The sequence below is a fragment of the Castor canadensis genome, chromosome X (assembly GCF_047511655.1).
Source record: "Castor canadensis chromosome X, mCasCan1.hap1v2, whole genome shotgun sequence".
NCBI lineage: Eukaryota > Metazoa > Chordata > Mammalia > Rodentia > Castoridae > Castor > Castor canadensis.
Window position 1 is genome coordinate 48,320,208 of NC_133405.1, and position 13,451 is coordinate 48,333,658.

Genomic DNA, 13,451 nt, shown 5'->3' on the forward strand with positions numbered 1-13,451 from the left:
TTAAATTCCCACCACTTAGGAATTAGTCTTCCACTAGGAAGACATTAATTTTAAATGATCCTTCAGTATCTTCTTTGCTGGGACTTCGAGTAGGAGTAGTAACCCAGGAGCAGTATCCCTGATCCTGCAGATGGGGCCTGTCTACTAGAAGATAGTGATTGTAGAAAGCATTTCTATAGCTTCCCATTTCTTCTTCCAGGAGTCTGAGTAGGGATGTTGTCATAAGCTTTGAGTATGCCATAAAGCCTATCTGCTTGTGCTCATCCACTTTTGAAATTCTATTAAGTTCTAGAAAAAGAACCTCAGACTACATGTCTTGGTGCCCATCAAGAAAAAAATAAGTATGCTAGAGGGACATATCATTAATGATTATCATCACTGGCCTCACTTAAACTTGGGCACTTTTGCATTTGGTGTGGACTTTTTTTTCAACTGGATGACCCTAGTTGAATGCTTTTTGACTCTGGGTTGTACTTACTGAGATGAGTCTAATATAGTAAGGCTATGAACACCCACCTAGAGGCTTGGCAAATTTTAGGTTAATTTTAGGCTTCAGAAAATACTAGTTTTGTGAACTTGTTCAGTAACTCAAGCCTTACATTTCAGTTTTCTTATTTGTGAGTGGGAGGAGTTTGATAACAATGGTATTCACCTCAAAAGGCTCTTTTGAGATGTAAATTTAATAATGTAAATGAAGTACTAGGCACAATGTAAGCACTAAGTAAATGTTACCCAGTGTTAGGACCTTGAGGTCACTATCTCTTAATGTCACTAATATTTAAATCTCCATCTTTTCTTCTCAACCAATTTGTATATCAAATACTTTCATTTAATTTTTTTCAGAGTCAAGGAAGCTGTCCTTCTCTGAGGACATCTATATTTGTCCTTTTTGATCATGGTGGCGTTTTTGTTTTGTTTTTGCTCTTCGAAGTTAATGATTTATACAAAATGTTACTGGCAGTGCTTAGAATATAATCAATCTTCTTTTCCCTCAGGGGACTCAGAACAATCCAACTCTCTTTTCTTAGTCATAAAGGGACTCTGCCTAAAAAGGACAAACTTAAAAGAAGCTTTCTTATTTTTCTAACACAAATTACGTATAAACCACTACCACCTTATCATTACTTCTCAAATTGAAATGACACACAATTCATATCTCATTTTTCTTCTCTTCTCTATGCCCTGGTAGAGGTGGAATTTATTATAATCTACTTTTAGCTGGGTGGGGAAAAATAAAGGATAAAGAACTATTTATATATTTTGATATTCTTTAATTTGATTTTGCTGATAGGCTGTTTTTTGTAAGAGCCTGCCTTTTAGAGTTGCTCCTGCAACATATTCTAAGAACTGTCACTTTTCCTTTGACACTCCCAGAGAGCTACAGTGGCACATTAATTTCTAAATACAACTTTGGCATCACCCACAAAACTACCTTAGACCACAGAGACACAAATATGATATGATGTTAGAAGGTCCTAAAATCAAATTAGGACTCATTGTTCATTCAAGAGTGTTATTTAAATTGTATAAATGCTGCTTTCCAAAGTGTCTATTTAATAAAATCTGGTGAAGACCTAGATAACTAGTTCTTAGTAGTCAACTACTATAAGATAAAGAAAAGCAAGATACCTCTTGATACTTCAAACCACTTCCACTGAGTTTGCTCTGAGAATCTAACTTAAATATTATTTATGTGTATGTATATTACATACATATTCAACAGCAAAACAAATCTTGCTTTTCCATATTTTTGCCAAGAGTACATAAGTGTTTCTAACATTGTCCTACCCATCCTCACTAATCTTTATGTTGGTCTATAAAACCTCATCCACATAAATTCTCCTAAGGTTAATATATTGATAACAGCTTTAAGTATATCAGCAAAGCATCAACTAGGGTAATTTTGAATGTCCATTTTTAAGTAAGTATATTATTCCCCCCTTGTAGAGATTTATATTTATATTTAATAAAGATTTTAATAATTAGAATAATTTATCTGACTGATAAAAGCCACCATGCTACAAAGAATATTTTAGTCTTGACTTTTGTTTAGAAATGTCTATTTGTCTCAAAACATTTAAATTTGTCTTTTCTACCCCTTGAACAACTTTATAATAATCAATTGTATTAAATATCTGCAGAAATAAGATAATGATTTTTGTATTTCACCAACATATCAAATATAGAATTTCAATTGCTCCACATCCATATCTGTGAACTTATTAAATAGATTGCCATTGTTATGAAAAATTAATTATGGCCTCTTATGAGCAGAAATTTCACATTTGACTTGTACTTTTACTTTTCTTACCTATCTTAATATTAACTGCTTCTTCTTCCCTTAAGATGCAAAAGGAAATTTTGGTATAACACAGAAAAAAGACACACCATAGTCAGAGGCCTGGATTATATTCCACAGTTGGAGAGATGTCATTGCCAAGATAGAAATATTCCCTTTTCTCCAAGGCCTTTAAGACTCAGTACTTTCCAATAATTTGGTCTCCTGAGTCTCAATTTATTTAGCCTATGCTGGTTCTTTTCACCCCTGCTACAAATATTCAACCTCCGTTCTGTTATTGAGAAAAAAATTGTTTTTGGAGTTTCAGTCATTAGAAGCTTCATTAGACTCTCTGCATCTAGGAAAAAATAACTACATTCCTATTCCTCTTTTCTTTTGCCCAATCACACCGAGTTCTCTTGTTTCTTCCTGCAACACATCACTCCTTCCTCAAATGTAAGGTGATAATCATAGGGAGACTGCCTCCTTCCTTACCTTTACTAAACCTAATCAGTAAAAATTGCCCTCCTCTCCAAATGTTTCAGATCATTCTAACTAACTCCTAGGACTGAACACAATGCTTGAGACCTAGCATGCATTCAATAAATATTTTTGAAATTTATATGTAGTAAACATTTAAAGCAATGCTTTTATTTAATGGAAAAATTTAATGTTTCCTATACGACAGCTGCCTGAGATTAAAAAAAACAATCTTTACTTTTGAGGCACATCATCACAAAGCAGCAATGTAACAGGAAGAAGATGAAACCAAGGAAAGGCTCTAGGCCTGTAGTATAACACAATGAAGACACACCAGCCTAGCATGCCTATGGCTTCAATGAAGCTTCAGCTTCAGTTCCTGCTTCAGAAGCTTGCAACGTAATGAAATACACAGTGTTATGTGCTTTATGGGTGCTTAAGCAATATTTGTTGGCTGACTTAATTGAGCTATATTTGCAAAATGGCAAGGATATGAGGAAACTTTCCTACCTAAAAAGAAGCATTCATAGTGCTAGACATTTGGTAGGCAAATAAACAGTATAATTTCAGCCTAAAAGGAAAAATACTCAAAGCCCCTTCCAATAGGCCTAGTGACTAGGCAACCCAAATGTCAGCACCATGTTTCTGAAACTTAATTTAAAATATCATAAATTGTATGTCATCAACTTTGAAGACATTTCTTTCTTTCCTTTCTGTTTCAATTCCCTGCTCCAACTTCAAATCTAGAAAGTGTAACTTAATAAACCTAAATCTCACCTGTCTGGTGAGATTTGCAATTAAAAGCAAGATACTAAGAAGTGATTTTATAAAACCAAATTTAAAAGTGATGCATTGGATAGTGTTTTGAAAATAAATTTCCATTCTCAACGGTGTACTTCCAGAGTGCACACAATTCAGAAATTTGTTCATGACTACAATGCCACACCTGCATATACCTGAATTAATCTGTTGACCAGAAAGGGACAGATGTCTCCTCTAATCTTTCTCAGGAGTATTCATCCAAGGTATGTTCTTCTAAGTTTTAAAACGATAAGGAATCTGGGTGGTCCCTTACTTCTACTGATATTTAATTGCATTCTATTCCAAATAGGCATCAAGCATACGTGGTAATTAAGCTTTAGACCCATTCATAAGCTTAACTATATTTCAGGTGAATTTTCTTTTGCTTGAAATAGTTTCCTTGAATCTTTTCCAATTCTTTTTTCTGTCCTGACTACCTGTAAATGGCAAAGTAGAGCAGGTGACCGATGTTAGTGGTATTGTCAAGACCTATGAAGGTCAAGGCAAACTTGTTAATTCTGGAAGTCCAGCTCATTGCTTCATCTCACTAATATTATGTTTAAGAAAGTGGTGATAGCTAAAAATAACATAGAGTGAAACATTTCTGCTTTCCTAATATACCCTCTTTCAGTTTTACTTTTGCATTGGATGTCATAGTAGTTATCCTGATAAGTAATCAATTCTGGCTCTCAGGTGGTGAAGTAATGGAGATAATAGAATAACATTGTGAAAATCATTTTACCTGGTGAAATGTGGACCTAATCCAACTAATAGCTAATAATCAACTTCTGTTTTACAAGACAGCGAAGGGCCTATATAATAATAATTATTATTATATAATAAGAAGAAAAATAGCTTACATTTTATTGAGTGTCAGACACTATGGGAGGTACTTTATCTCAAAGCCAAGAAACTCCAAAGGTTATGTAGTCAAGTACATGTATATTATAGTTGAGGAAATGGCTGCCAAAAAGTGACATGTTGAGGGTTAGTTAATGGGAGAGTCAGGTTGCCAGCTCCCACTGTGCCACCCTAAAGGGTGTCTTCTGTAATATTTCATAAAATAACTGTGGTCTCTCTGTGTGTATTGCTCTCAGAAAATTTGGGTGTTTTCTTCATATCATTGAAAAGTTAGTTCTATTTTCTTTTTGCAAATGTATTTGCAAAAATACATGGCCAAATGCTAAATATTCCTCCAATTCAAGTTACTATTCATAAGCTATGAGACTAGTAGTTAAAGGTAAAGAGGAAAGTATGTTTTCTAAATCTACTAGGGAAAAAAAAGAAAAGCAGCACACTGTCTCCTAAAAACAGGGAGGAAAAGAAAACCCACAATTTCAAGTGAAGTTGGTATTGGCAGGAGGTGGGTGAGGACTGGAGAGGATGGGTGTCTTATTAGATGACAAAGAAGGGAGGGAAAAGGATGACAGTGTGGAATAAGACTCAGTCTTCACTTCAATATGCACAGACCTCAGCAGACAGCTGGAAACCTGCCAGAGAACAAGGCTTGGAAATAAGCTGGAAGACATGGGAGAGACTATAACCAAAACAAACATCAGCAGGGGATGTGGTTGGCAGCACTGAAAAAGCAAAGGACTCTGTGAGTCACTTTGACATTAATGTTGAATGGTATCACGCTTCCATTTTGTTGAACAGGTTATTTGTACAGCATTTAGTACTGTCATATATATAATATGCATTTACATATTTAGTACAGATATAAGGTATATACATATATGTTCTTTATCAAAGTAAAATAAAATTGCAGCTATTAGAAAATATAGGCTAGTAAAATCATAGAGTGGAAATATACTGGATATATTTTTCATCTGTACATTTAAACATAACTATAATCAGAATATATGTATAGTAAGGAATGCTGCTTTGCAGAACAGTGATATATGGATTGAGTATAAGGTAATTCATTTCCATCATTCTTTTCTACTATTTAGAGTGTCACTGATATATTCCTTTAAAAATTAATAGCAATGGTAATAATAGTAATAACTGCTTTTTTAACAGTGATCAACCATAAGTCAAGCACTTTATAGATGTGTTTTATAAATTTCATAAAACCTAATAAGGTAAGTATCACTAGCTCCTTCTTACAAATAAGGAAATTTATATTCAGAATTTAAATGACTTGGCCAAGGTCATAGCTCAATAATGGCCAAGTAAGCATTGAATTAAGTATGTTTGGTTCAAAGCATGCCCTCTTTTCACCACAATATGTTACTAAGTGTTGCAATGTATACTTTTTTTATATTTGGGATTTTTATCATTGACTTTCAAAAGTAAAATTATTGATTATAGAGAATGAGCATTTTTAAAGTATTCATTACATACTACATGAGGGTGGTGTCAATGTGTAGTGCTGCCATCCCCGGTATTTCTTACATAAAAAAATTAATTTAAGATAGAATAAAAGGGGGTCAAGTCAATGAGTGACAGAGGGAAATATTTTTATGTAAATCACGCTGTAACCATGTGCCTTCTGTACTACAGATTTCTACCTTTGAAAATATGATGGTAGGGAGTGTTTTCTATCTCTGGATCTGAATAGATTCACATAAAATTCTTAGGAATTATAAGTATATACAGGACCTTGCAATTGGTAGATGATTCTTGAGGAGTTAGTTAAAAGGACTTATATGGACTTTTCACTTTTGATGAGATGTGAACCTGAAAAGAGTATCACTACCTACCTAACAGTGAGAAAAAGTTAAGTAATATACAAAATCACAACTTTTGAGTCTACAGAGAAGTCTCAAGACAACGAATAAACTTTAAGTGTGAAGAAAGGCAAGCACCTGCCAGAGATGGGACATGAGCACTGGCTCATGCTGCAGGAGCTGCAGGAGGAAGACAGGGTCACCATAGAAGCAGGAATAAAGAATTCAACTATTGTTAATAAACAAATTGCTAAAGGCCAACTTTGGGCCAGCATTTTGAGTATAAAATCCCTGAGAACCATAGTCACAAGAGGAATTTATACACTCATGTGTGCACACGTGCACACACACAGAGGCTCTTCTGCATGGATTTATGGTACAAAACTAGCGGAAATAAGCCATCACAGTAGGAGAGACATGAAACCAGGTCCAATTCTTTTCTACCTATGGAGTAAAAGTCTTACTTCTGTGAAAAACAGCAAGCTGTATTTCCCTCCAGAGTACTGATAAAAATCTACTATAGCTGAGTAAAGATCAAAAAAATTAAGTCCTCTACCTCTGGAGGAAGGACAATAATTAATTTTGGGCCCAAATGATTACAAGTGTGCCTTATCACTAGGCTAAGAAGCACAAGATCTGCTAAGACCAAGGTTGATTCAGAAAGCAGAAAACTCCTCTCTACACCACCAGGCTATGAAGCACTTAGTAAGAAACAATAGTGGTACACCACTAGGAGAGGACACTACTTTGAAACACATATATACAGAAAAAGTCTAAAGCTGTGGGTAAAGTGTGAACACTGAGAAAAACCCTGAAGAAAACCAAGCCCCACACTAGCTAAGCACAAGACAACAAGAATCTAAAGCCAATAGTAAGCTGATGGTAACCAGAGCAACAACATATTCCAAATACAGTTTATCTCCTTGCAGATTGACTCAATCTCTCACATTAACAATTTAGACAAGTGTGCTCACTTCAAGGTACAAATACTACTTATTTCAATCTGTACTGTTATATACTGTATCTGGCATTTAGACAGAAATTTTGAGGTGCATAGAAACAATGTAAACAGCCATCTCTCAAAAGACAAGGCAATCAATATAACCAGTCTCAGAGAGGATTTAGTTATTGAATCTATCAGATACAGGATTTATAGGATTTAACAAAACTGTGATTGATACATGATAGGGTTTAGTGAAAAATATTGAAAACATGCATGAAGCTGGTAATTAAAAAGTCAAATGGAAATTCTAAAAACTAAAATAGTAATGGAGCTGAAGAACGTCTTTTGTAGTCTCCAGGAGATTTGAAACAGCTCAGAAAGGAGTCAGTGAAAATGACAATTGATCCAAACTAAAACATAAAAAGAGAATGAAATACACACACACACACACACACACACACACACACACACACACACACACACACGAAAACCTCCCAGAGCTGTGGGATAATATCAAATAGTCTCACACATATGAAATTGGATTTACAAAAGGAGAAGAAATAGAACATGGCAGAAAAAATATCTGAAGAGATAAAGGCCAAGAATTATCACAAAATAGTGAAATCTGTCAAACCAAAATGTTCAAAAACTTCATAGAAATCCTAACCTCTAATCCTTAGTTCCAATAAATATTCCATCAAAACAGACATGAACAAAAAAATTTTTAATTCTATACATTTTGTATTTAAGCTTCTGAAGAACAAAGAAAAAGAGAAAAATCTTAAAGGCAGCAGAGTAAAAATGCAAAGAGGCAAGGAAAACTTATAGCTGACTTCAGAAACTATGTATGACAATGAAGGGTCATCCTTATAATGCTGAAAAAAATAACTGCCAGCCCAGATCCTATATCCAGTGTAAATATCTTTCAATAATGACTTATCACACAAAGTCACATAATTCATTACTAGAAGCACTGGACTGTAAAAAATGTTAAGAGGAAGTTCTTCAGGCTTAAGTTCTTCCTACTACATAGAAACTTGGAGCTGCACAAAGAAATGAAAATTCCAGAAATGGCTAAACTGAAAACTTTGTTATTTTAAATTGCTCTACACATGTATAAAACCAAACATTAAAATCTGTCAAAATTAATTTTAAGAAGGGGTAGGGGGAAGAGGGAGAATAATGGAGGGGATGAACACACTTGGGTACATTATATGCATACATATATGGAAATGTCACAATGAACCCCATGTACAACCATTATATACTAATAAACACATTAAATAAATAAATAGAGTTTACTATAAATAAAAAATAATGGAGTGAAAGGAAAAGAGTAAGTGTAGTAAATACAGGAAAAGTATAGTAGTATGGAAGCAAAATGTGTGACAAAATGCATAACCATAGTGGGATACCACACTATAAAGTGGATGAACACTGCTTTAATGTAAACTGTCATTAAGATATATATTCAAAATCTTCATTGTGGTGGTAGTTACATAATTATATGTATTTGTTTAAATTCATAAAACATGAAAGTGAATTTTACCCCATATATATTCTACCTCAATAAACCCTGAGTTTTAGAAAAAGAAATCCTCATGCACAACTTACCGTTTTACCGCTTGACTTTTCTTCTTATTATGGTATCACAGTTCTGATGAATGATGATGAAAAATTATCTTCCCATGCTGTCTAATCTTACTTTTGCTTCTTACCTTATTTCTGAGGTTGTTTCCAACATTTGATTGTGGAGAAGGCTCTGTACCTTTGAGTCAGAAGAAATACACACACACACACACACACACACACACACACACTTACACTCACACCCCACAGAAATTAAAATATGTATAGAGTATGAAGATTGTAAATCTGTCTGTCATAAAGAAGAGGAACTTCTTTCTATGCATAAGGTATAGGTATCTGTGTATAAGGTGGCAAAACTTGACTGAGATGACACAAATATTAACTAATTCATATGGGATGCACCTGAGAAAGCAGAAACAATATATTTGGGTCCTTGTCAAATCATTGTCTATAGCTAGACAATTGTTCATAGGTGAGGTCAAATGGTTTGACAAAACTTTTGTCACAAATACTGTCATTCTGACTGTTCCCTATACTAAGTTTTTCTGCTGGTAGGACCTGTCCATATGCTACTTCTACTACTCAACTTCTATGCTATAGGTGTGATTTTGTGCAAAGTTTAAAAAGCATCCCCACTCCAACTTGGCTAGATAAATTAGAAAAGAATCTTTTCTGGGAAGATGTAGCCCCAGAGGTACAAGTCTTGGCAACCAAATTAGTCTGAATTAGAAAGAGCCAAGAAGCCCCTTCCTCTAAGGCACCTCTCCTCTCCCTCTCTCCGTCTCTCTCTCTCTCTCTCTCCATATATGTGTGTGTGTGTGTGTGTGTGTGTATAACATATATACATATATTTATTTATTTATATAGATAGATACATATTATTCATCAATTCATCACTTTATCCCCACAAAGACTATCAAAATGCCTGCCACATATTTAGTGCTTAATATATAATCATTAAATGAATACATAATTTTTTTGTTAGATTCATCAAACCTGTGATCAATTGACAGTAAGGGTCAGCCTAGGAGTAGTAATTCTGGTTTTGAGGGACAGGCCTGGGAAAGAGGAACAGTGTATTTGCATACGACCTTATACCATGCACAAGATTAAGAAAATGATAGTTTCTCATATTAGAGATTGTGGAAAAGATACTTAACCAAGGTGATATGGATACTAAAGTACCTTTAACATGTTAGCAGCCCTTAAGGCTTCCCCAGCCTCTACCTAGAATTCATTAATACCCGCCACAACTGCATCATTGCTTGGCTACTTCACATTTATCCTCATGGTATCAATTTAACTGCTACACTCCAGGGAGTAGAAGGTCAGTATTGACCCTCCAATCTAAATAAAGACCCCTTGTTCTGGCTTTAATATCACTAGGAATTTTGTTATAGATAATATATTACAATTGAAATTATGCAGTCATTTGTGCGTTTACTTATATAATATATGTGGCTCCTTCAACCGACCTCACACCCATGCATACACTCCGACACTCACACATTTCTAGACTATAATCCCCGGAAGAACAGGAACCTTGCCTTTTTTATTCATTGCTTTATCCCCGCATAGACTACCATAATGCTTGGCACATGTTTAGTGCTTGATATGTAATCATTAAATAAATGCATAATTTTCTTGTTAGATTCCTCAGCAAACTTTATCACACTCGTGTATATAGTATGCTATAGAAAAGTGTGAAATCTTTCCTTTTTATAACAGTTTAAATTAAATGTGGGAAAATAGAATGTCATGGATGTATAATATAAAACAAGTGATAATTTTATTTGGATATGTCTTATTTGAATTAGTTCCCTTTCCATTGAAGGCTTTATTAATTTTCTGCTAATAATTTTTAAGTCTTAAGTTGTTTTGGATAGTTCACTATAGTTTAACCAACCCATTTCTTTTGCAATAATAAATAATAATTTTTACAGATGTCAATGAGCTATGTCAATTTGATTCATTTCTCAAAGTGAAATGCCATGTTTGGGTACTATTGGATTTGCAGTGTGGGAGTTTGACTCAAAATTATTGTTGTTATTAGAAAATGAATGAATATATAATCTAATTTACTTACCAAATAGATTCTTCCATAAGTACCAAGGCCAATGGTTTTATCTAGTGAGAATATTCCAGTTGGATCCTGCAGAAAAGTAGAACAAATATTTTTATTCTACTTCTAATCTGCCTTGTTCCTTTAGATCCTTTTAGAAAGAACCTAAGTGTTATTTCAAAGAAAAGACATGCTACAATCTCCTTGACTAAGTGTAATTATTTATAAAAGAGAAACAATGGTATAGACAATAAGTATTTGTGTTGTCAACTATAATAATGCTGTAAATTGCATATTATCAGGTAAAGCTGGCATGTCTCTGATGTAATTACAAAGACAATTAAAATAGAAATAAATTCACTTACTTTCTATTGGAGTACTCTTCTACTATCCATTCTTTTAGTGCTAACCAGACAGGCAGTAAACTTAACATATAGCAATGAGGACTAGATATTGGATCCAAAGTTTAGATAGCTTACTTATATTACAGCAACAGTTAAGAAAGTAATGCCATCTGTATATGTGAATAAGAAAGCACATATAATGGCAATAAATGAGTGTCATTTTAAAAAATCTAAACAGTATTGCTTTTATTTTTTTTGAAATTCAAATGTTTTCAAAAGCCTTCAGGACATCCCACTGCTTTTTTATTGGCACATGTAATAATTTGAAATTACGGTTTTCATTACAGTATTTCCATGTATTCATATAATATACTTTGATCATATTCACCCCCTCTATTGTTCTTATTCCCCAAGTCCTCCTTTTCTAACTCTGCTACCAATTTTATATGGGTTTCATTAGAATCTTTTCATACACACGTGTAATGTACTTTGATCATGTTCTCCCACATTTATTAACTTATTTATTGAACTCAGGGCCTTGCACTTGCTAGGCACAATGTACCACTTGAGCCATACCACCAGCCCCTCCTCATTTATTTTTTAAACATTAGTCTTAGCATCAGCTGAGTGCCTTTTTATGATACAAGTAATCTTTTCTGAGACATAAGATTAAAAATGACATCATAAGAAACACAATGTATTTTTAGAGTTCTAAGGCTTCCATATTAACCCTCAAGCATTATTTTCATACCTTTTAATGTAAGGATCCCTTTGTTGTTTACCACAAAACATTGTTCCTTGAATTTTATCACTGTTTGAACTCGGCCTAACAGTTTATTTCAGCAAAATTTATATGAAACATGAGTAGATACCAAGTTATACATGGAATGATAGAAACATTGGCAAATACTTGGAAATTCACATCATTTATAGAACACCAATGTTAATGTTTAATGTTAGAAAAAATTTTTATCACTGTGAACATTGCAAGCTAAACAGAAAAACTGCTGAGTAGATGCAACATATATGACAAAAGTTATACTCCTTAAAACTGGCTTATTTGTGTAATCTAACAAAACTATCATAGGAAAATGACATAGCTCCAGGATTACTTCAGTCAACAAGTGTTCAAGCAGATGGAGAGTCAGGAGACTTGATTTGCAGCTCTACCTTTCCATTAATTACCCATATGACTCTAAGTAAGTTATTTGCTTTCTCTTGGATTTGGTTTTCACATATACAAATGAAGGCATTGTGTTCCGTGATTTCTGAGCTCTAAAATTCTAGAGGAAAATATCAGATTCTACCATTCTAAAACTCAGGTGTCTCCACTGAATTGATACAATCATTGTTAAAACAGCAGCCCAGTAGTCTGTTTTCTCAAAATGTTCTACAAAATTAATGTAATGATAAAATTATGATTATAAGCAAATAGGTCAAGAAATCTACTCCAAATGAAAATGTGAAAGTTATCTAAAATGACAGTTTTAGGATTCAAGAAGTAAAACTAGATTAGGTACCATAGGTATTATGCATATTATTTTTGTCATAACTCACTGAAAGATTCATGGGGAAAAGCTATGCAATAAAGGAGTTTCTAAGGACCAGCTCAAAGACTTCATCATTTTAACACACTTCTTTGAAGAATATCATTGAGTAGCTTATTTTAGACATTAGTAATTCAGAAGAAACAATCTCTGGTTACTTTTAAAACAATCAAACACATTAGCTAATTCCTATTGGCAAACCATTCTTTGTTATAGTTATGGTGAAAAAGTTACCATGTATTAGGGCATTACTGTATTGTCTATACAACCTTTGCTTCTGAATCTTTGAGCACAGTCTTAAAATGTCTTTAATCCTGCTCCTTATCCTTCAATAACATACATACTCTATACTAAGATTTGAACCCTAGTATCCAATTACTCCAAAGAGAAACCAAAGAAATATATTAGAATAGTAAAATGCCTGTGGAAACTGTAAAGGCCCTATTTTTTCTATATTCATGTTGTCAGGAAATTTTTCTCTATTCACAAATAATCAAGTCATCTTAATTATCTTCATACTCACAATTAATAAAAGAATGTTTTAGAAAATTTTCCTGTTTTTAAAGGCAGCTCAACTTAGTATTCATATTAGACTATATTGTTTTAATTCATTTTATGTGATATTTTTATTTCCCATTTTCATGCTAGCATTTTTCAAGATTAAATGATTATCACGTTGACAAAAAAGGGTGGAAGAACTGTGCTGATTACTAAATTAATAATACCCAATTAAC

The 13,451-nt window shown here is 33.6% G+C and overlaps 1 protein-coding gene and 1 long non-coding RNA gene across 16 annotated transcripts in view; one reads left to right on the plus strand and one right to left on the minus strand.

The window, feature by feature from the left end:
• The window catches only part of LOC141419754 (uncharacterized), a 279,105-nt gene that overhangs the window by 166,473 nt on the left and 99,181 nt on the right, over nucleotides 1-13,451 (plus strand). The window lies entirely within an intron of this gene.
• Nrk (Nik related kinase) overlaps nucleotides 1-13,451 on the minus strand; it is a 121,644-nt gene that overhangs the window by 102,907 nt on the left and 5,286 nt on the right. For both annotated transcript variants that reach the window (XM_074063282.1, XM_074063283.1), the window contains exon 2: nucleotides 10,851-10,916. In XM_074063282.1, the coding sequence (XP_073919383.1) occupies nucleotides 10,851-10,916 (66 nt within the window). The remainder of the gene's footprint in view (nucleotides 1-10,850; nucleotides 10,917-13,451) is intronic.